Source organism: Thalassophryne amazonica, chromosome 7 (genome assembly GCF_902500255.1).
Source record: "Thalassophryne amazonica chromosome 7, fThaAma1.1, whole genome shotgun sequence".
Classification (NCBI taxonomy): domain Eukaryota; kingdom Metazoa; phylum Chordata; class Actinopteri; order Batrachoidiformes; family Batrachoididae; genus Thalassophryne; species Thalassophryne amazonica.
The window spans coordinates 51,549,651-51,571,897 of record NC_047109.1 but is presented as its reverse complement, the minus strand read 5'-3'; the positions used below and the strand labels follow the sequence as shown (position 1 = coordinate 51,571,897).

Here is a 22,247-nt window from a genome sequence, read left to right as displayed (position 1 = left end):
ATTGTAATTCATTATTATCAGGTTGTCCTAAAAGTTCCCTGAAAAGCCTTCAGTTAATTTAAAAATGCTGCAGCTAGAGTACTGACGGGGACTACAAAGAGAGAGCATATTTCACCCATATTGGCCTCTCTTCATTGGCTTCCTGTTAATTCTAGAATAGAATTTAAAATTCTTCTTCTTACTTATAAGGTTTTGAATAATCAGGTCCCATCTTATCTTAGGGACCTCATAGTACCATATCACCCCAATAGAGCACTTCGCTCTCAGACTGCAGGCTTACTTGTAGTTCCTAGGGTTTTTAGGAGTAGAATGGGAGGCAGAGCCTTCAGCTTTCAGGCACCTCTCCTGTGGAACCAGCTCCCAATTTGGATCAGGGAGACAGACACCCTCTCTACTTTTAAGATTAGGCTTAAAACTTTCCTTTTTGCTAAAGCTTATAGTTAGGGCTGGATCAGGTGACCCTGAACCATCCCTTAGTTATGCTGCTATAGACTTAGACTGCTGGGGGGTTCCCATGATGCACTGAGTGTTTCTTTCTCTTTTTGCTCTGTATGCACCACTCTGCATTTAATCATTAGTGATTGATCTCTGCTCTCTTCCACTCTTTTTCCTGATTCTCTCCCCTCAGCCCCAACCAGTCCCAGCAGAAGACTGCCCCTCCCTGAGACTGGCTCTGCTGAAGGTTTCTTCCTGTTAAAAGGGAGTTTTTCCTTCCCACTGTCGCCAAGTGCTTACTCACAGGGGGTCATTTTGACCGTTGGGGTTTTTCTGTAATTATTGTATGGATTTTGCCTTACAATATAAAGCGCCTTGGGGCAACTTGGGTTTGTTGTGATTTGGCGCTATATAAATAAAATTGATTTGATTTGATCTGTGTAGCTACACGGTCAGGGAGTGGAGTAATACATCAAATGTGAAACAGTCGAACATTTTGCCTCTGTCAATGCGATATTTTATGGCCTGAAATCTCACATGATTAACCAATCAGATTTGCGGAACAAATGTATACTCAACAAAAATATAAACGCAACACTTTTGGTTTTGCTCCCATTTTGCATGAGATTAACTCAAAGATCTAAAACTTTTTCCACATACACAATATCACCATTTCCCTCAAATATTGTTCACAAACCAGTCTAAATCTGTGACAGTGAGCACTTCTCCTTTGTTGAGATAATCCATCCCACTTCACAGGTGTGCCATATCAAGATGCTGATTAGACACCATGATTAGTGCACAGGTGTGCCTTAGACTGCCCACAATAAAAGGCCACTCTGAAAGGTGCAGTTTTGTTTTACTGGGGGGGGAAACCAGTCAGTATCTGGTGTGACCACCATTTGCCTCATGCAGTGCAACACATCTCCTTCGCATCATCCGTGAAGAGAACACCTCTCCAACGTGCCAAACGGCAGCGAATGTGAGCATTTGCCCACTCAAATCGGTTACAACGACGAACTGGAGTCAGGTCGAGACCCAGATGAGGACGACAAGCATGCAGATGAGCTTCCCTGAGACAGTTTCTGACAGTTTGTGCAGAAATTCTTTGGTTATGCAAACCAATTGTTCCAGCAGCTGTCCGAGTGGCTGGTCTCAGACGATCTTGGAGGTGAACATGCTGGATGTGGAGGTCCTGGGCTGGTGTGGTTACACATGGTCTGCGGTTGTGAGGCTGGTTGGATGTACTGCCAAATTCTCTGAAACGCCTTTGGAGACGGCTTATGGTAGAGAAATGAACATTCAATACACGAGCAACAGCTCTGGTTGACATTCCTGCCGTCAGCATGCCAATTGCACGCTCCCTCAAATCTTGCGACATCTGTGGCATTGTGCTGCGTGATAAAACTGCACCTTTCAGAGTGGCCTTTTATTGTGGGCAGTCTAAGGCACACCTGTGCACTAATCATGGTGTCTAATCAGCATCTTGATATGGCACACCTGTGAGGTGGGATGGATTATCTCAGCAAAGGAGATGTGCTCACTATCACAGATTTAGACTGGTTTGTGAACAATATTTGAGAGAAATGGTGATATTGTATATGTGGAAAAAGTTTTAGATCTTTGAGTTCATCTCATACAAAATGGGAGCAAAACCAAAAGTGTTGCGTTTATATTTAGAATTACCATTTTACGTCCAGCAATGAATATTAATATGCAGCTATTTAAACAAGCCAGCAGCATTTTGAAAGCAAGTGATATTTTTGTATAAATTAATTTGCTGATAATGATTGGGTTTTTATTCTCATTTATCACAAACTAAGCATAAAATAAAATCAATCCTGATTTTTGCCTAAAGGTGCATCTTTGATTTCTTGTTGCATGGTGACAGAAATCCTTTGTAAAAGACTTATACAAAGTTGTGATAACATCGCACTCCGTTAATTAATGTGCTTTTTTTATATTTTGGACTATAAGAGATGTAGCTGCACTTTTCTAAAACTGTAACAAACTGTGTTTTAAAAGGACATTGTGTGATTTTGTGATCAGTCACTTACTTTGCTGTAGGGCTGGGTACACACAATTTTAACCCTGTCCCACTTCTCCTGTGCCGTGCTTTTCTGAAGCTGGTTGGGACCAAAGAAACGCACACGATTCATACTGGTACCGTTACGGCTCTCCGTGGGAGACATGAAGGAAGACGTAACCAGCAGAACCTGAGCAGAGAGATTGACAGTAAAGAACACACAAAAAACATGGACTTAAAAAAACATACAAAGTTCATTAATACTGCAGGGCTCCCACTCTTTTCCAGAAATTATTTTCCAGGACATTTTCCAGTGCTTTTCCTAACATTTCAGGACAGCAGTTGCTCGCAGTCATATAATTTAAAGGCAGTGTTGACACATTTTATCCCATTTTTATTCTTCCTTTTATAATGGTACATGGTTGATGATGAAGTATCTCAAGCTAATTCCACCTGTCCAATACATACACCTGGCATGTTTTTTGATGTGTTTGTTAATCATGAACAGTACTGCTTAATTATATTTTTTAAAACTTACAAAAGTGTAAAAAAAAAACTGAATTGTATAATCTGTACATCTTCATGTCTACATAGTGATAAGCCTACATTTATTCAGGTTGACAGTATGGTCAGTAAATGAAAACAAAGCAACATAAACCACGTAGGGCTTATTTTGCAAACATGTAGATGAATGGGTGAGTGTATTTTTTCGCAAAGCAGTAGCCCGTACAATATGCCAAACTATTCCAGAAAGGGCGGAGAGGGTGCAGGTGTTTCCTGCAGCCACTGACTCCAGCAAGTGATTTCAATGATTAACATCCCTTTGAACAGGTGGGACGAGTTCATCAGTGAAAACACCTGCTTGAGTCAGTGATTGCAAAGAAAACTTGCACCCTCTCAGCCCTTTCTGAAATAGTTTGGACACCACTGGTCTAGGCATATCCTAGGCTCTGTGGAAATTCACTCTGCTGCAGTAGCAGCAGCAACAAGCAGCCGACCTGTCACTTTGCAGTTTATTTCACCAACAGTGAGCTGAGTTTCAAACATTTATGTGACAATCTGAGGAGCTAAAACACAATAAAATATTTCCAGGATAAAATTGCTTGTTTCCAGGATATCTGGTCAATTAACTTCCAGGTAGTTGCTATGACTGGACAACTACTCTCTTAATTTTCCAGAATGTGTTATGGCACTAAATTGAAAAGTTACCTCATAGTCCTGGTCTCTGACAGCAGAGGAATTCCCCACCAATATCTCGATGAAAGCCGAGCCTTCATTTCCAATGTCAATGCTGTGCACCTGCTCCTCCTTCTCAAACTACAAGAAAAAGAAAACTGTGTAAAATGATTACATCAAACCTGTACAAACTCAAAACACCTGCCAGCTAGTACAACTGACTGTCAGTATGTTCTAATGCCCGAAGCTTCTATCCTTTCACCTGCTCCACCCATTCAGGGTTGCCACAGCAGATCCAGCACAGATCTGCATTGGAAGGGTGAGGAAAAATGCCTAAAGCAACATTTGTTAATTGAGTGAAGGAGTTTAACTTAATTCCTCCATATTCAATTATTTCAAGGGCTACTCAAATTTGGTACTGTGGTATATGGTGAGAATGTCTGACTCTTTTTTTATAGACTGCATATTCAGAATATCTGACATTTTATTCACCAAACGCTTCTTTCCTTATAAACCATATTTCTTTCTGTCGAGCAACAAACTATAATGGAAGAAAATTAAACTGGAGGGGCAATCATGACCACCTACACCAGCAGGCTGGAGGTGTGGCCAATGGACTACTTTGAATGCATCATTCCCCTACGCACTGAATCTCTGTCACTTCAGGTGGACATTCAAGAAAGTATTTAGCGATGTATGAATCCATAATGGGAAGAAGAACCTCTTGTGGTACAGCTGTGATTTCAAAATGGTAAAACTATCTTTTTACTACCCAATAATAAGTATTTTTATATATTTACAGTTTGTTTTCTCAAATACAGTTAGGTCAGTAGTTTGGGTACTGTGCAGGTAGGTTCCTTTAGCCGAGTAAAAATGTCATCACATTATTACATCAAGTGCATCACACTGACCATTCAAATTTATTGACAGAAATTTGACACTAGGTTGAAATGGAAGGAATAATATGGCCTACAAAGTGCAAGACCACAGCAGCAACATGTGGGTGAGTTTACAGTATTACTGTCTGCTTATCATTAAATTACAAACGTTAACATTACAGTCTGAGCTGTATGAAACTCACTAGCTTTTGAAGTGGGACTAATGAATTTCAAATAACTATCCAAAGGCAGTTTCTTAATTCACATAATACTGACAGTTAAAAAAATTGACATGACCTTATTTCATCATCTAGTTTATCGACAGGCCATATATGGTTGGACCTGAAAAATGCTTATATGCATGCGTGCGTGCGCGTGTGTTTGTATACACAGTACTGTACAAAAGTTTTAGGCATCTCAGAATTATCATAAAGGTAGCGCTTGACACTCCCCCCTCTATGTCTTTACTGGCATGTCAACACAAAATAAGTTCCAACAAAAGTGGTTATGTGAGCTCTATGCTTTATTCATTCATTTATTTCTTCATAGGTATACTGGCCAGTAGAAGACCACAAAAACACAATTGCAAATGATCACACAATATTAAAATGATTGTGAAACAATAAAGCCTGAAGGATGAATAATGAGCCACGCATGGGCGTCAGCGATTATTCGAAGAATGACCCACATTTTCATCTATCACGTATCCGCTATGAAGGTGCCTCTATGTGCCTCTCTGTACCCCGCATGTGCCACGTAGCCAGCCACGACCAACCTGTCATTAGAGCATCAAATGGCTCACATCAGCCACACTAAGCCACGTAGTGCCGTGATAGCGCCATGTTGGCGCATGTTTAGACATGTGTTTGGTCCAAACCTCCAGCCCTCCCACATCTGGTCCTACCATCGACATTAACGCTTGTCCGATTGTCCGGGACAAGTGTAAAATGTGATCAGACAAGCAATAGCTCTAAATCATTGTCCAACCGGACAAGTTGTTTTCTCATTTACATCGTGTCTTGTCCCGCACCTCGCGAGAAAGCATCTTCAGTTTTTCCCGCCACTCTCCACGCAGCGGACAATCAGAAAACATGATATCGCAGGGCTCTCCCCAGACAACTGAACAACAGAGCTGCGCCATCAGTGTTCTGCTTGCATAGCTCCAGAAATTCATTCATAGGCTTTATTTTACAGTTGAAAGCCTTCATGTTTCCAAAGTTTGCTCAAATACGGTGTGAGAGTGAAGAGTCTCTTGTTCCCTCTCTCGTGAGACTGAGCACAGAGGTGGCTGTTCAGGAATGGAACAGCGGCGCGCGTGCAAAAGAACGATTTTGCAGAAATAAACGGACGAACGCAAAGTAAAAAGTGATCATGGCTTTAAAAATGACTGTTTAAAGCCAGGGAAAAAACAAAGCCAGCAAGCTACGGATGGATTTTAAGCCAGTGAGACTGAGCACAGAGGCGGCTGTCCTGGAATGGAACAGCAGCGCGCGCACAAAAGAGCAATTTTGCAGAAATAAACGGACGAACACAAAGTTTATATTAGAGCCCGACCGATATAACCGATATAATTTTGCCGATAGAACGCCGATAATTTCTCAAACAGAAAAGTTACTGAAATAATGTTTGTGTTGGCAATGTAAAATGTCCTTGCACCGTTTGTCCAGTAGATAAAGCTCTGACTCCATTCAACTGAGAGCTGCTTACACCCCTGCTTAAATGGGTTCATCACCGGCTCCCATAGTTCGGTCCCACTGCACTGATCGGCTGACAAAAGCATACAAGTAAGTTTATAAGGATGTTGTTTGTAATAACTTTGCAATTATATTCACCCCACATTTCTCCCGTTTCAGTTCAGCTCAGTTTGATTAACTCAGTTTATGTAGTAATGTGTCAAATGTGCTTCATTGCGTTGGTCACACTTTTTAATAAGCCCATGTTGTCTAGACCTTATTTCTAGCATGAAAAACTTTTGTTTACTGCTAAGAGGTTGACACATTCAGATTCACTGGTCGTCCAGAAGGGTTATGGGAATTACCGCCGTTCGCCATTTACCCTCCAAGCTTTACTAAATTGTAAATAAGTTTTTAATTATATGAAATAGAAACTTACTCTTTTTTTGCTGAAAAGTTAACGCCGCAGACGTTCGATCCACCGTCGGCCATCTTGGTACTCCTCATAGAAGATGTATGATAACGTGCGCAATGTGAGTGTCCAATCGGAATTGGTTCTCCGTCACATGGTTTTCCAAAATCCAAAATTGTAGGGCAGATTTACCTCACGTGTTATGGAAAAGATTGTTTTCAGGAGTGATATCTTACTAGTTGGCCCGTCTGAATAGCCCCCTAACTGCTCCAATTGCATTTTTGCATTTTTTGAACTTGAAAATGCTTCTCTGTTATAAAGTTAATCAATATGAGGACAAAGCTTCAGATTTAGCTTGTACCTTTTTTGTTAAGGGTCAAAAAAAGAACATTTTATTCATTAAAAAATAAATAAGTAATATCGGCTGATTTATCAGCAATCGGCAAATCAGCCGATTTATCGATTATCTGCATTTTTTCATCCAAATATCGTTATCAGCATCGCCCCCCCCCCCCCCCCCAAAAAAAATCGATAACTGTTGGGCTCTAGTTCATAGTGGGATTATGGTGTGTGTGTTTAAGCCGCAGAAGAAATAAAGCCAGCGAGCCACGGAGCCAGCAAGGAGCACAGAGGCGGCTCTCCAAGAACCCTTGGTTTGTTTCTAGCTGGTCTGATGCAATACAGGTGGACAACAGCCTGGTGCACAGCGCACAATCGCGGGACTGTACTAGAGCGTCTATTTTTGGACTGCATTTTAAAAAAAGTGACATCTTTAAATGCTGCTGTGACTCTGTGAATTGAAAACCCACCACAGGCATTGACATTAAGCTTTTTAGTGTACTTGTCCATAGGACAAGTAACCCTGGTGGTTTACTTGTCCTATAGGAAAAGCTGGTTGTCTGGACAAGTGAGCGCCGCAGTCACGTGATACATACGCCAATGGCGCATGTCACCTAGGGGTGTCTGGAGACATGCTACTGTGGAAGTACTGAAATTATACTTTTTCATAAATTGCTTCTCTCCTGTGTGGGTGATAAAATTGAATTTCCCCAAAAAAACTTTTTATTGCATATTGCATGCATAGCCTTTAGCCTTTTAATCTGTTAACCAAGACATAGCTCATAATGTTTCTCTCCTGCAATTGTTCATAATTGGAAAAAAAAATTAAATAATTGGTAAATATCTACCATCGACATTAACGCTTGTCCGACTGTCTGGGACAAGTGTAAAATGTGATCGGACTAGCAATAGCTCTAAATCGTTGTCCGACCAGACAAGTTGTTTTCTCATTTACAAACTGTCTCGCACCTCGCGAGAAAGCGTCTTCAGTTTTTCTCACCACTCTCCACGGAGCGGACAATCGGAAAACATGATATCACAGGGTTCTCCCCAGACAATGGAACAACGGAGCTGCGCCACAGTGTCCTGACAGCGCCATCACACTCTGCTCTGTTATCAGGTCGTTTTTTTTTTTTTTTAAAATACAGCCAGTCTATTTGTGCTGCACTGACCGCCTCCAACCCCATCCATCAAATATTAATGTGTTTTTAAACTTTTCAATGTCATTTATTTTATTAACATAGACAGAAAAATACAAAAAAGAACTTTGATAAGTGTAAAATTGGTCTATTATTCTTGCTTTCAGTGCATCTAAAACCAGTCAAAATGACTCGCAATGCACACCGCCTCAGGCGATAATTGCCAACAGCACCGGTATACTAAAAATTTCTGGGGAGAACCCAGTATCGTGTGCATGAGACCACTGTATGGAGTGTGCGTTCGTAGCATCTTCTTGCAAGATGCTGTGGCGGGAAACATTAGATAAAGAACATCGGTGGATGCTTAAGAGAAAAAAAAAAAAAAAAGACAGCAATGTGATTCATCTATAATATTCAAGACAGCAAAAGTTACCCCGAATGCTATAGGCGTTTGGAAAGCTAAGGGGGGGGGGGGGGGGGGGGGGGGGGGGTTGAGAACACAAGTGCCCTGTGGTGCATTCTGGTACATTCTTTGGACTAAATTTGGACCTGAAACAGCTGTTAAATTTCTCTTGTGATCTCATGAAGTATGGCACAACATGTGGCTTTTGAATGCATGTTGTGCATCCTGTAGGAGCATGTAAAGAATATAACACAACAATTTACAAATATAGCTAAATCTTCATGAAAACTTTAGTTTGTTTGTGATTGGGCTCAAAAACTAGGCAATTAAAAATCATAACTCTCAACTAAAATGTTATAAATAACTTCATAACTGCTTTCAGACTAAAGAGATATATCATATCATACCATAATACTGAAGCCACTCGATTAGTATTATTCATTCAATAATGCACAACAATAAAATGTTAAATTTGTTTAAATTATCCATCTCAGTCTGAGCCCAAACACCTCTAAGAATCTGAACCTGAATTTATTTATTTATTATTTTATACAGAAATTTATTGATTGACATACCTTGATTAACATACCTTATAGTAAAAAAAGCCACTTATTCTTGTGTAAATTCCTGTAAATCCACTCAAAGCCACTGTGTCTTTTTCCCTTGAAAAATGTCTACATTAATAAAAACTCATTTACATTCTTGTGTAAATTCATGCAGCCTAAATCCATTAAAAGCCAGTCTTTTTTCCCAATGAAAGAAAGTCTAGATTAATGAAAAAAGTCACAATCTTTTCTAAAATCCTGTTTGAACAGTACAATATTTATTTTCCAGAGAGAGAAATTCTTACCGTGTTTCCTGAGAGGGCACAGTTCACTTTTCCCGTTTCTTTTACACTCAACAAAAATATAAACGCAACACTTTTGGTTTTGCTCCCATTTTGTATGAGATGAACTCAAAGATCTAAAACTTTTTCCACATACACAATATCACCATTTCCCTCAAATATTGTTCACAAACCAGTCTAAATCTGTGATAGTGAGCACTTCTCCTTTGCTGAGATAATCCATCCCACCTCACAGGTGTGCCATATCAAGATGCTGATTAGACACCATGATTAGTGCACAGGTGTGCCTTAGACTGCCCACAATAAAAGGCCACTCTGAAAGGTGCAGTTTTATCACACAGCACAATGCCACAGATGTCACAAGATTTGAGGGAGCGTGCAATTGGCATGCTGACAGCAGGAATGTCAACCAGAGCTGTTGCTCGTGTATTGAATGTTCATGTCTCTACCATAAGCCGTCTCCAAAGTCGTTTCAGAGAATTTGGCAGTACATCCAACCAGCCTCACAACCGCAGACCACGTGTAACCACACCAGCCCAGGACCTCCACATCCAGCATGTTCACCTCCAAGATCGTCTGAGACCAGCCACTCGGACAGCTGCTGGAACAATCGGTTTGCATAACCAAAGAATTTCTGCACAAACTGTCAGAAACCGTCTCAGGGAAGCTCATCTGCATGCTCGTCGTCCTCATCGGGGTCTCGACCTGACTCCAGTTCATCGTCGTGACCGACTTGAGTGGGCAAATGCTCACATTCACTGGTGTTTGGCACGTTGGAGAGGTGTTCTCTTCACGGATGATGCAAAGGAGATGTGTTGCACTGCATGAGGCAAATGGTGGTCCCACCAGATACTGACTGGTATCCCCCCCAGTAAAACAAAACTGCACCTTTCAGAGTGGCCTTTTATTGTGGACAGTCTAAGGCACACCTGTGCACTAGTCATGGTGTCTAATCAGCATCTTGATATGGCACACCTGTGAGGTGGGATGGATTATCACAGCAAAGGAGAAGTGCTCACTATCACAGATTTAGACTGGTTTGTGAACAATATTTGAGGGAAATGGTGATATTGTGTATGTGGAAAAAGTTTTAGATCTTTGAGTTCATCTCATACAAAATGGGAGCAAAACCAAAAGTGTTGCGTTTATATTTTTGTTGAGTATATATATATGTGTGTATGTGTGTGTGGTACTGTGCAAATGTTTTTGGCACATTTAATGCATCATAAAAACCATGAAAATGATGAAAACCTGATAAATATTCATGAATAAATGAAATGTGTAACGAATTTCAAATTTTATAAGTTGTGAAAATTGGGTTCAATTTATGTGTAATTTTTCAGTATATAAGTCACATGAGACTGCAAGTCACAGGACCTCAAAATCTATTTTAACAAAAACACTTAAAGTATGAGTAAAGCCTGGGTCCCACCGAACAATGAAGGATGAAGGAGACACGCAGCATGTTTTCTTTGCTACGAGAGGGTTTCTTCAACTATCGTGGGAGTTTCATGGCTCTGAGTGGCTCTTAGAGGCATTATCTTCAGTTAACGAGGCTCCTCTCTGAGTGTGGTGCTAATTTAAAGAAGTTCAAAATTTAGCAACCACAGCGTGGCGCAGTTTGTGTACGAGTTACTGCGACGGCTTAGAGGCATTTGCGTTGTGCTTACGGGTCTGCTAAAAGCGCATTATTTGTGCGCCTGGCAGTTACACAGGACCTGAGAGGCTATTTTTGGAGCGGCTTTCCTCTTGCGCACACAATTCCACCTGCTCTGTGCGCTGGACTCTATATAAAATAATTATTTTGTAGCGGATTAATCATTTTCTTTGGATGCTGAAAACACCTCTGATCACTTCTGGAATCACAGAGGACTGTTTCATCTGGGTGCTTTTTTTCCTCTCTTTCCTGCTCTATGGGGAATATATTTTGAACAGCTTAAGGTAACTATTTTTTTAATGTTTTTTATAGCTTGATAAAACAGTTCCTAGCTGTAAAAGTCTTTCTGTTGTATGTTGTCTGTTGTATGTAAAAGTATGTTGATTTAATATCTTGTTAATAGATCACATGAGCTCCGCTGTGTGTGCGCACTGACGCACTGAGGCAGTGACTCATCATCACACTTCAAACGAGCATTTAGGCAGAACATCAACTCACAAAAGTGTGATTTTTTTTTTTTTTTTTTCCCCCGTCAATATTGGACAAACACAAAGTTAAAATTTGGGTGACTGCATGAAAGTGGATGTGTGTTTGAAGCCATGGAAGATAACTCCAGTGGAGCAGCTAAGAGCAGAAGCTGTGCACCAACACACAAAACTGGGAAGGATGACAGTATTCCCGTCGGCTCTGACTGCAGTCCTGCAACCCGCACAGACAGCGAAGGAAACCCTACAGGGTGAACCAGCGATTGGCGTCTGTAGATTTCCAAGGCTTCTCTGAAGTGTGTTAGCAGCCCACTCCTAACCTCGCCCAAAAGCCGTTCCATCACTCGCTGAGACCTGATCCCAGTCTCCTGACACAGCTGAGTAGCACTTTTCCAACTGTCCTCTGCCCTCAGGTCGGCCAGCCTGGTCAGCCCTGCCGCTACAAATGCTTGTTTCAGCTGGGGAGACAAATGCTTGTTTCAGCTGGGGAGATTCCAACAGGCCACTGCTAATAATGGGCTTATGCAAGAGTGGCTCTTCTCCTGCACATCCATAAGGCTCCTCTCATGAAAACGACAACACCGAGCTCCAGGCTTTCAATACAGAACGGTAAAAGGCTGTCGTTCCCATGAGCTCCACACCAGACAGGTCCATCAGAAACAAATGTCTGTAGTAACCAAATCCTCCGACTCTGCAAAGCAGAATGGCCGCCATCTCTGTCCACAGCTGCTGTGGGCTGTAGAGCAGCCTCTGCACAGTCTGTAAACGAAGGGCCACCACTCGACTGACAATGTCTATCACCGCCTCCCACCTTCGTCCACCGGCAAGTGCAAAGCAGCCGCCTTTAGCCAGTGAAACCCATTCCAGAAAAAATCCACCAGCTTCCTTTGTATATTCACCACCACAGGGTGTTGAACACACCGAGATACTCAAGCCCCTCTGTGCTCCACTGCAGTCCTGCTGGAAGGATCGGCCTCACCTGATGGTCCGAACGACCGAGGAGGAAGCCCTCATACTTGGCCCAATTCACCCGTGCAGATGAGGCCATTCATACAAAGACAACTTTTGTCCTAAATTGTCCAGATCTTCCTGTGACGATACACCCATTTTTAATGGGGAGCTAAAATATGGCCAGATTTTCCTGTCGTCATAATTCCGTTACCATAGAATCACCCTCCAGTTCTTTAAATCTGTTAAGTCCCCTTTCTTTGGCAAGAGGGCCAAAACTGCTCTGGAGCAGCTGCCGGGAAGCTTGCCCAGCTGCAATGCTGTAGTAAAGACCCTATGCATATCAGGCCCCAACAAAGACCAAAACGTCTTATAAAAATCTGGTGGAAGTCCATCAATCCCTAGGGCCCGGCCGCCGCTAAGCTGCTGCACGGCGATGGTCATCTCCTCCAAAGTAATAGGCAAATCCAGGGCGGCTCCTTCAGACTGCTCCAGCTCTGGAAGACCATCCAGGATCTGTCGCTGACTGTCCACATCACACATTCTAACCCCAAACAAATCATTCTAAGGAGTATCGCTGTATTGTAGTTAATGGCCTCCTGTCTCAGGAGTAAAGGGTCAGCCGTGACCTCCCCATTAGCAAGTCTCAAATGCATAAACTCAGTGTTTGTCTGGGTTCCTTTCTCTAAATTAAAAAAGTACTTTGTTGGTGCATCAGTGTTTGTAATGTTAGTCACCCTGGTCCTCACCAACGCCCTCTTTGCTCTTTCATTCATAAACTGCCTCAACGCCCCCTTCCTATGTGTCAAAACACTCCAATGTCTGTCTCTGTGTGCAGATGCATATTCAGGCATAGACATTAAGCTTTTTAGTGTACTTGTCCATAGGACAAGTAACCCTGGCGGATTACTTGTCCTATAGGAAAAGCTGGTTGTCTGGACAAGCGAGCGCCGCAGGCGCGAGTCGCATGAAACGTGCCGAAAGCACGCGATACATACGCCAATGGCGCGTGTCACCTAGGGGTGTCTGGGGGCATGCTACTGTGGAAGTACTGAAATTACACTTTTTCATAAATTGCTTCTCTCCTGTGTGGGAGGTAAAACTTAATTTCCAAAAAATACATTTTATTACATATTGCATGCATAGCCTCTAGCCTTTTAATCCGTTAACCAAGACATAGCTCATAATGTTTCTCTCCTGCGATTTTTCATAATTGGCAGAAAAATTTAAATAATTGGTAAATGCAAATGTTTCTCCCCTGCGATTGTTCATAATTGGCAAAAAAAATTGAAATAATTGATAAATGCCAATATGCATCTGCTTCTCTCCTGTGTGTTTTCTGAATTCATCACTGTTCAATGCATGATCATTTGCCAGTACAGTAGTGTTCAGAATAATAGTAGTGCTATGTGACTAAAAGATTAATCCAGGTTTTGAGTATATTTCTTATTGTTACATGGGAAACAAGGCACCAGTAGATTCAGTAGATTCTCACAAATCCAACAAGACCAAGCATTCATGATATGCACTCTTTTAAGGCTATGAAATTGGGCTATTAGTAAAAAAAAAAGTAGCAAAGGGGGTGTTCACAATAATAGTAGTGTGGCATTCAGTCAGTGAGTTCCTCAATTTTGTGAAACAAACAGGTGTGAATCAGGTGTCCCCTATGTAAGGATGAAGTCAGCACCTGTTGAACATGCTTTTCTCTTTGAAAGCCTGAGGAAAATGGGACGTTCAAGACATTGTTCAGAAGAACAGCGTAGTTTGATTAAAAAGTTGATTGGAGAGGGAAAACTTATACGCAGGTGCAAAAAATTATAGGGTGTTCATCTACTACAATGATCTCCAATGCTTTAAAATGGACAAAAAAAAAAAAGACGCGTGGAAGAAAACAGAAAACAACCATCAAAATGGATAGAAGAATAACCAGAATGGCAAAGGCTCACCCATTGTTCAGCTCGATCAAAGACAGTCTGGAGTTACCTGTAAGTGCTGTGACAGTTAGAAGATGCCTGTGTGAAGCTAATTTATTTGCAAGAATCCCCCGCAAAGTCCCTCTGTTAAATAAAAGACATGTGCAGAAGAGGTTACAATTTGCCAAAGAACACATCAACTGGCCTAAAGAGAAATGGAGGAATATTTTGTGAACTGATGAGAGTAAAATTGTTCTTTTTGGGTCCAAGGGCCGCAGACAGTTTGTGAGACGACCCCCAAACTCTGAATTCAAGTCACAGTTCACAGTGAAGACAGTGAAGCATGGTGGTGCAAGCATCATGATATGGGCATGTTTCTCCTACTATGGTGTTGGGTCTATATCTCGCATACCAGGTATCATGGATCAGTTTGGATATGTCAAAATACTTGAAGAGGTCATGTTGCCTTATGCTGGAGGACATGCCCTTGAAATGGGTGTTTCAACAAGACAATGACCCCAAGCACACAAGTAAGTGAGCAAAATCTTGGTTCCAGACCAACAAAATTAATGCCTCGCAGATGTGAAGAAATCATGAAAAACTGTGGTTATACAACTAAATACTAGTTTAGTGATTCACAGGATTGCTAAAAAAGCAGTTTGAACATAATAGTTTTGAGTTTGTAGCGTCAACAGCAGATGTTACTATTATTGTGAACACCCCCTTTTCTACTTTTTTTTTTTTTTTTACTAATAGCCCAATTTCATAGCCTTAAGAGTGTGCATATCATGAATGCTTGGTCTTGTTGGATTCGTGAGAATCTACTGAATCTACTGGTACCTTGTTTCCCATGTAACAGTAGGAAATATACTCAAACCCTGGATTAATCTTTTTAGTCACATAGCACTGCTATTATTCTGAACACTACTGTATGTTTTTTTTGATAAAGCAAATCAAATTCTTTAACTCCAACTGACTTACTGGTCCGCAATTGAAGGAAAATCCTGACAGACATGGCAGTATATTGTGTTGTCCTCTTCCTTTTGCCCCAGCCACGGATAAACCTGTGTCCAGCTACTCACAAACTTCCTCTCTCTTCATACCTCTTCTTTAAAGCTTCTACACTTGCAGGGGTTGATGCTTTGCATTTGACTGGTGTTTGTACCTGGCCCGGTTTTGGAGGTTTTAGAAAAGACATTCTGTTCAATATGTTCTTCAAAAGGCGTGTTGATTGATGCGATGTGCAGGGATGCTTATTCGCCGTCTTTGGACCGTTTTCCGTCTTTTTGTAAATTCTTGTCGTCTAAAAGAAATGCAGGGCTGTGAAAAATCCGTGGATCCGCGAAATTCCGCGGATTTCATCATGGGGGGGAGGTGTTAGTGTTTTACTCTGTAATCATGATTGTCACTGAGTTTTTAAAATGTCTGTCGCAAAGTGTTCTTTTTGTAACGACATCATGCAAGTTTTATAAGACCGCGGCAGTGTCCTCGGAGGAAAAAAAAGCCTGGCTGTTGCGACAGTTGTCGTAAAGTGAGACTGGTTGGTTGCTGCGGCGACGCTGTTTGTCCTGCACGTAGCTTAAGCTAAAGGTAGCATGTGGACATCGCAAACCTTTAGAGCGCTAGTTTTTAAAAGAAGACTTGTGCAGCATATCTCTGTCACGGACCGACGTCAGACAGAGAGAAGATGGCGAGAAAGATTGTTTGAAAAAGTCTGATGAGGACAAGAATCAGTGGTTGTCGCTGGCTTCATCAACACACCTGAAAGATACACTCAACAAAAATATAAACGCAACACTTTTGGTTTTGCTCCCATTTTGTATGAAATGAACTCAAAGATCTAAAACTTTTTCCACATACACAGTATCACCATTTCCCTCAAATATTGTTCACAAACCAGTCTAAATCTGTGATAGTGAGCACTTCTCCTTTGCTGAGATGATCCATCCCACCTCACAGGTGTGCCATATCAAGATGCTGATTAGACACCATGATTAGTGCACAGGTGTGCCTTAGACCGCCCACAATAAAAGGCCACTCTGAAAGGTGCAGTTTTATCACACAGTACAATGCCACAGATGTCGCAAGATTTGAGGGAACGCGCAATTGGCATGCTGACAGCAGGGATTTCAACCAGAGCTGTTGCTCGTGTATTGAATGTTCATTTCTCTACCATAAGCCGTCTCCAAAGGCGTTTCAGAGAATTTGGCAGTACATCCAACCAGCCTCACAACCGCAGACCATGTGTAACCACACCAGCCCAGGACCTCCACATTAAGCATGTTCACCTCCAAGATCGTCTGAGACCAGCCACTCGGACAGCTGCTGAAACAATCGGTTTGCATAACCAAAGAATTTCTGCACAAACTCTCAGAAACCGTCTCAGGGAAGCTCATCTGAATGCTCGTCGTCCTCATCGGGGTCTCGACCTGACTCCAGTTCATCGTCGTAACCAACTTGAGTGGGCAAATGCTCACATTCGCTGGCATTTGGCACGTTGGAGAGATGTTCTCTTCACGGATGAATCCCGGTTCACACTGTTCAGGGCAGATGGCAGATAGCGTGTGTGGCGTCGTGTGGGTGAGCGGTTTTCTGATGTCAATGTTGTGGATCGAGTGGCCCATGGTGGCGGTGGGGTACGACAGCGTGTACCAGTTCCTGCCAATATCCAGCAACTTCGCACAGCCATTGAAGAGGAGTGGACCAACATTCCACAGGCCACAACTGACAACCTGATCAACTCTATGCGAAGGAGATGTGTTGCACTGCATGAGGCAAATGGTGGTCACACCAGATACTGACTGGTATCCCCCCCAATAAAACAAAACTGCACCTTTCAGAGTGGCCTTTTATTGTGGACGGTCTAAGGCACACCTGTGCACTAATCATGGTGTCTAATCAGCATTTTGATATGGCACACCTGTGAGGTGGGATGGATTATCTCAGCAAAGGAGAAGTGGTCACTATCACAGATTTAGACTGGTTTGTGAACAATATTTGAGGGAAATGGTGATATTGTGTATGTGGAAAAAGTTTCAGATCTTTGAATTCATCTCATACAAAATGGGAGCAAAACCAAAAGTGTTGCGTTTATATTTTTGTTGAGTGTGTATATATATATATATATATATATATATATATATATATACATATACATATACATACACACACACATAGCCAGTAATATTGGCTGATATAAGCCTATCAAAAAAACATAACTATCAGCACTATTTTTGCAGATAGGACCAAATAAACTTATAAACTTGTCATTATATAGTTTGTCCAACAGAGAGTGCTCCAATGACATTGTCTACAATGCTGTCGAGCATAAATAGGACCCCATCGCCCCTTGGTCTCATTAACTCCAAGAAACAAAGCAACTAGCTGCCACTCATTTTTAATCAGAATGGGCATTTTGTAGCAACAACAGACAAGTGGTCACTGTACAGTCAGCTACGCAGGTCCAAAATAGATTATGCTGAGTGATGCGACACAGTAGCGACTTCCAACCTGAGGAAGGAAGCGTGCTGGCAGTCTGACATGGGTTGGTTAGTTGTATTTACAGTTAGTTATGATAAAGAACTGTAAAACATTATACATTTCTTTCTCATAAGGGTTGGATAACGAAATGAAACACACACATACGTACGTACAGTGCATTCAGAAAGTATTCACAGTGCTTCAACTTTTTCCACATTTTGTTATGTTTCAGCCTTATTCCAAAATGGATGAAATTCATTTTTTCCCCCTCATTTAACCTCTACCTTGTGTATGTTTTGTTGTACTCGCTCACGCTCCATCGCTCAACCCACAGGACACGAACTCACAATCTCCGGCACGAGAGGTGGGCACTCTGAATTGAAGATTTTCCAGTTGTCTTCAATGTTTCCTCTCTTTAACAATGTACATCAGTCTTATTGTTAAAGTTTTATTGAACCCTTCATAATCTCCTTTTGAGTTTAGATGAACTTTCCTTCTGGTTTTGTTTATTCTGGAAGTTGGACATTTCAAGGTCATCCAGACCGATCTGTGATCACTAGTCAACAAAGGTGCCCTCACTGAGCAATGAGTTATGAGGGAGAGGTCATTCACAAACACAAGGTCTAGAATGCTGTCACCTCTGGTTGGTTCTTTTACAACCTGATCTAACAGATTGTCGTTAATCGCATTTATGAAGAGTTTATCAAGTTCTCTAAAACTCACAAGGCTATACCAGTTTATTCTTCTCAAATTAAAGTCCCCAAGTAAAACACATACATCAGTGTTTATGGTATTTATAGAATTATTTATCTTTGTCATAATCTGTGCCACCTCCTCAGTCCGACAGCAGCCACCTATGAACCAGGATGTATTTGATCTAGGGTGTAAACAACCTTGTGTAAACCATACCTGGAGAATGACTGATGTCTGCTTCTCTCCGGCTTTTGCTGCTTTCCACTTTCTGTAGGTGTCAGAGCTCAACAGATTCTCTGCCTTGTGTGTCTGAAAAGTACAAAGCTCACAGGTTTGGCTGAAAACATAACAAATAAAGTACATCTGCCAGGAGAAAAACTCACAGAGTCCTCACTGCTGCAGGACACCACGTGCTTTACTTTGATTTCTGGCATGTTGTTGTAAATATGACACGTTTTCAGAGATTACGCAGCTGTAAATAGCAATCGAAACCTAAAAACCAAACTAACCAGCTAACAGTGCTGCCCGCTCATTAGCGTCACAGCTCGTTAGCAAACAATAGACACTCAACTTTTCACAGGTAGCTAAGCACACCTACAAGGACACCAAACGTTAAGGAACACAGCTTTTTGCTAATGCATACATAGTCGCCTACTTTCTTATTACATTAAGCCTTACAAAAAACGCGCTAACGCTTTTAATTTAAAGAAAAACGTCTGTGAAAACGAACTCATTTTCCCACCAAAAGCCCGAGAAATCGCGCACTGACGACATATCCATCCTTACACGATTCCAACCAATGAGCGCTTGAGATGAGTCTTCCTCTGCGTTGTTAAGAATCTCCTCACGACAGCACCAGCGCCATCAAGCGTTCAGAGTGCCCACACACCTAAAGTGGAGCGGATGTTCAAAATGAAACATACAGTGAGGCAAATAAGGATTTGATCCGCTGTCGAATTTGTAAGTTTTCCCACCTACAAAGAATGGAGAGGTCTGTAAGTTTTATCGTAGGTACACTTCAACTGTGAGAAAAAGAATCTAAAACAAAATCCAAAAATCACATTGTATGATTTTTAAATAATTAATTTGCATTTTATTGCATGAAATAAGTATTTGATCACCTAACAACCAGCAAAAATTCTGGGTCTCACAGACCTGTTAGTTTTTCTTTAACAAACCCTCCTATTCTACACTCTTTACCTGTATTAATTGCACCTGTTTAAACTCATTACCTGTATGAAAGACATCTGTCCACACATTCAATCAATCACACTCCAGTCTGTCCACCATGGCCAAGACCAAAGAGCTGTCTAAGGACACCAGGGACAAAACTGTAGACCTGCACAAGGCTGGGATGGGCTACAGGACAACAGGCAAGCAGCTTGGTGAGAAGACAACAACTGCTGGAGTAATTCTTAGAAAATCAAAGAAACACAAAATGACTGTCAGTCTTCCTCAGTCTGGGGCTCCATGCAAGATCTCATCTTGTGGGGTAATAATGATTCTGAGAAAGCCCAGAACTACACGGAAGGGCCTGGTCAATGACATGAAGAGCGCTGGGACCACAGTCACAAAGATTACATTAGTAACACATGATGCTGTTATGGTTTAAAATCCTGCAGGGCAGCAAGGTCCCCCTGCTCAAGCCAGCACATGTCCAGGCCCGTTTGAAGTTCACCAGTGACCATCTGGATGATCCAGAGGAGGCATGGGAGAACTGCCACAGACTGATCGACTCCATGCCACGCCGCATTGCTGCAGTAATTCAGGCAAAAGGAGTGCTGTACATGTTCATACTTTTCAGGTGGCCAACATTTCTAAAAATCCTTTTTTTTGTATTGGTCTTAAGTAATATTCTAATTTTCTTTGATACTGAATTTGGGATTTTCATTAGTTGTCAGTTATAACCATAAAAATTTAAATAAATAAATACTTGAAATATATCAGTCTGTGTGCAATGAATAAATATACAAGTTTCACTTATTGAATGGAATTACCAGGATTCTCCCCAGACAATGGAACAACGGCATCGCACCATCATACTGTTAGGACAGCGCCGTTGTACTGCACCGTATCCTCAGATATTTTTTAATCCAGCCAGACTGTTTGTGCTGAACAGACTGCTGCCTGCTCGCCCCGAGCAGAGTCACAGCACCGCAGCTCAGAGAGTGAAAGAACAAAAACTCAGTCAAAGTCTTCCAATAAAAAAAGAGCTGCTCCTGCCTGCGTAGCTAGTGACATATTAAGGTTTTATTTTACAGATGAAAGCTTTCACGTTTCCTAAATTTGCGCAAATAAGCTGCAAAGATGGTGTGAAAGTGACGAGTCTCTCATTCAGACACAGAGAGAGAGAGCGAGAGAGCAAGAGTGAACAGCAGACACTACACGCTGTAAAAAAGCAGCGAAGCAATTTTAATCAACGATCATCTTCACCACACAGCCTCAGTGAAACAATAAAGTGTGAAAAACTGATTCAGAAAAGTTTTTCCATCCAGGATTTCATCTTTAAAAGAGCAGATTTACAGTGAGGAAAATAAGTATTTGAACATCTACCAACCAGCTAGAATTCTGGCTCTCACAGAGACCTGTTAATTTTTCTTTAAGAAGCCCTCTTATTGTGCACTCTTTACTGTATTAATTGCACCTGTTTGAACTTGTTACCTGTATAAAAGACACCTGTTCACACACTCAGTCAATCACACTCCAACCTGTCCACCATAGCCAAGAACAAAGAGCTGTCTAAGGACACCAGGGACAAAACTATAGACCTGCACAAGGCTGGGATGGACTACAGGACAACAGGCAAGCAGCTTGGTAGAAGACAACAACTGTTATGGTTATTTATTAGAAAGTGGAAGAAACACAAGATGACTGTCAATCTCCCTCGGTCTGGGATTCCATGCAAGATCTCACTTTGTGGGGTAACGATGATTCTGAGAAAGCTCAGAACTACACAGGAGGACCTGGTCAATGACCTGAAGAGAGCTGGGACCACAGTAACAAAGATTACATTAGTAACACATGATGCTGTTATGGTTTAAAATCCTGCAGGGCAGCAAGGTCCCCCTGCTCAAGCCAGCACATGTCCAGGCCCGTTTGAAGTTCACCAGTGACCATCTGGATGATCCAAAGGAGGCATGGGAGAAGGTCATGTGGTCAGATGAGACCAAAATAGAGCTTTTTGGTATCAACTCTACTCGCTGTGTTTGAAGGATGAGAACAACCCCAAGAACACCATCCTAACCATGAAGCATGGGGGGTAGAAACATAATTTTTGTGGGTGCTTTTCTGCAAAGGGGACAGGATGACTGCACCGTATTGAAGGGAAGATGGATGGGGTCATGTATTGTGAGATTTTGACAAACAACCTGCTCCCCTCAGTAAGAACACTGAAGATGAGTACCCTGCTGCAGGGTGTGCAAACTTGGTCAAGAACTACAGGAAATGTCTGACCTCTGGAACTACAAATGAAGGTTTCTGTACCAAATATCAATACTTATTCATGGTCTTTCTGAATAACAATCACTCATTTTTATGGGTGTACAATTTTAATGACTTGCTATTAATTTTTCACATAATTTTTTATTGTTTTCTAAATGGATATGTCAAGTATACACAAGATTAAATTATGACACAATTTTATTAAACATTTTCATACAGAACAGTACAAGGACAGCACAAATAGAAATGACTTAACATGGAGGTTAGATGTAATTCGCTACTTACTTTTCGACTGAAAAAAG

The 22,247-nt window shown here is 41.6% G+C and overlaps 1 protein-coding gene across 2 annotated transcripts in view; it reads right to left on the bottom strand.

Annotated features, from left to right (window-relative positions):
- xrcc1 (X-ray repair complementing defective repair in Chinese hamster cells 1) overlaps positions 1–22,247 on the bottom strand; it is a 99,890-nt gene that overhangs the window by 68,443 nt on the left and 9,200 nt on the right. Inside the window, exons 2-5 of one of the 2 annotated variants that reach the window (XM_034174140.1) lie at positions 18,888–19,129; positions 18,721–18,813; positions 3,671–3,778; positions 2,493–2,651 (exon numbers count right to left, since the gene is read on the bottom strand). In XM_034174140.1, coding sequence (XP_034030031.1) covers positions 2,493–2,651; positions 3,671–3,778; positions 18,721–18,813; positions 18,888–18,938 — 411 coding nt within the window. In that variant the 5' untranslated portion in view covers positions 18,939–19,129. Of the gene's footprint in view, positions 1–2,492; positions 2,652–3,670; positions 3,779–18,720; positions 18,814–18,887; positions 19,291–22,247 lie in introns of those variants that run through there. The other variant, XM_034174141.1, reaches the window with a different exon arrangement.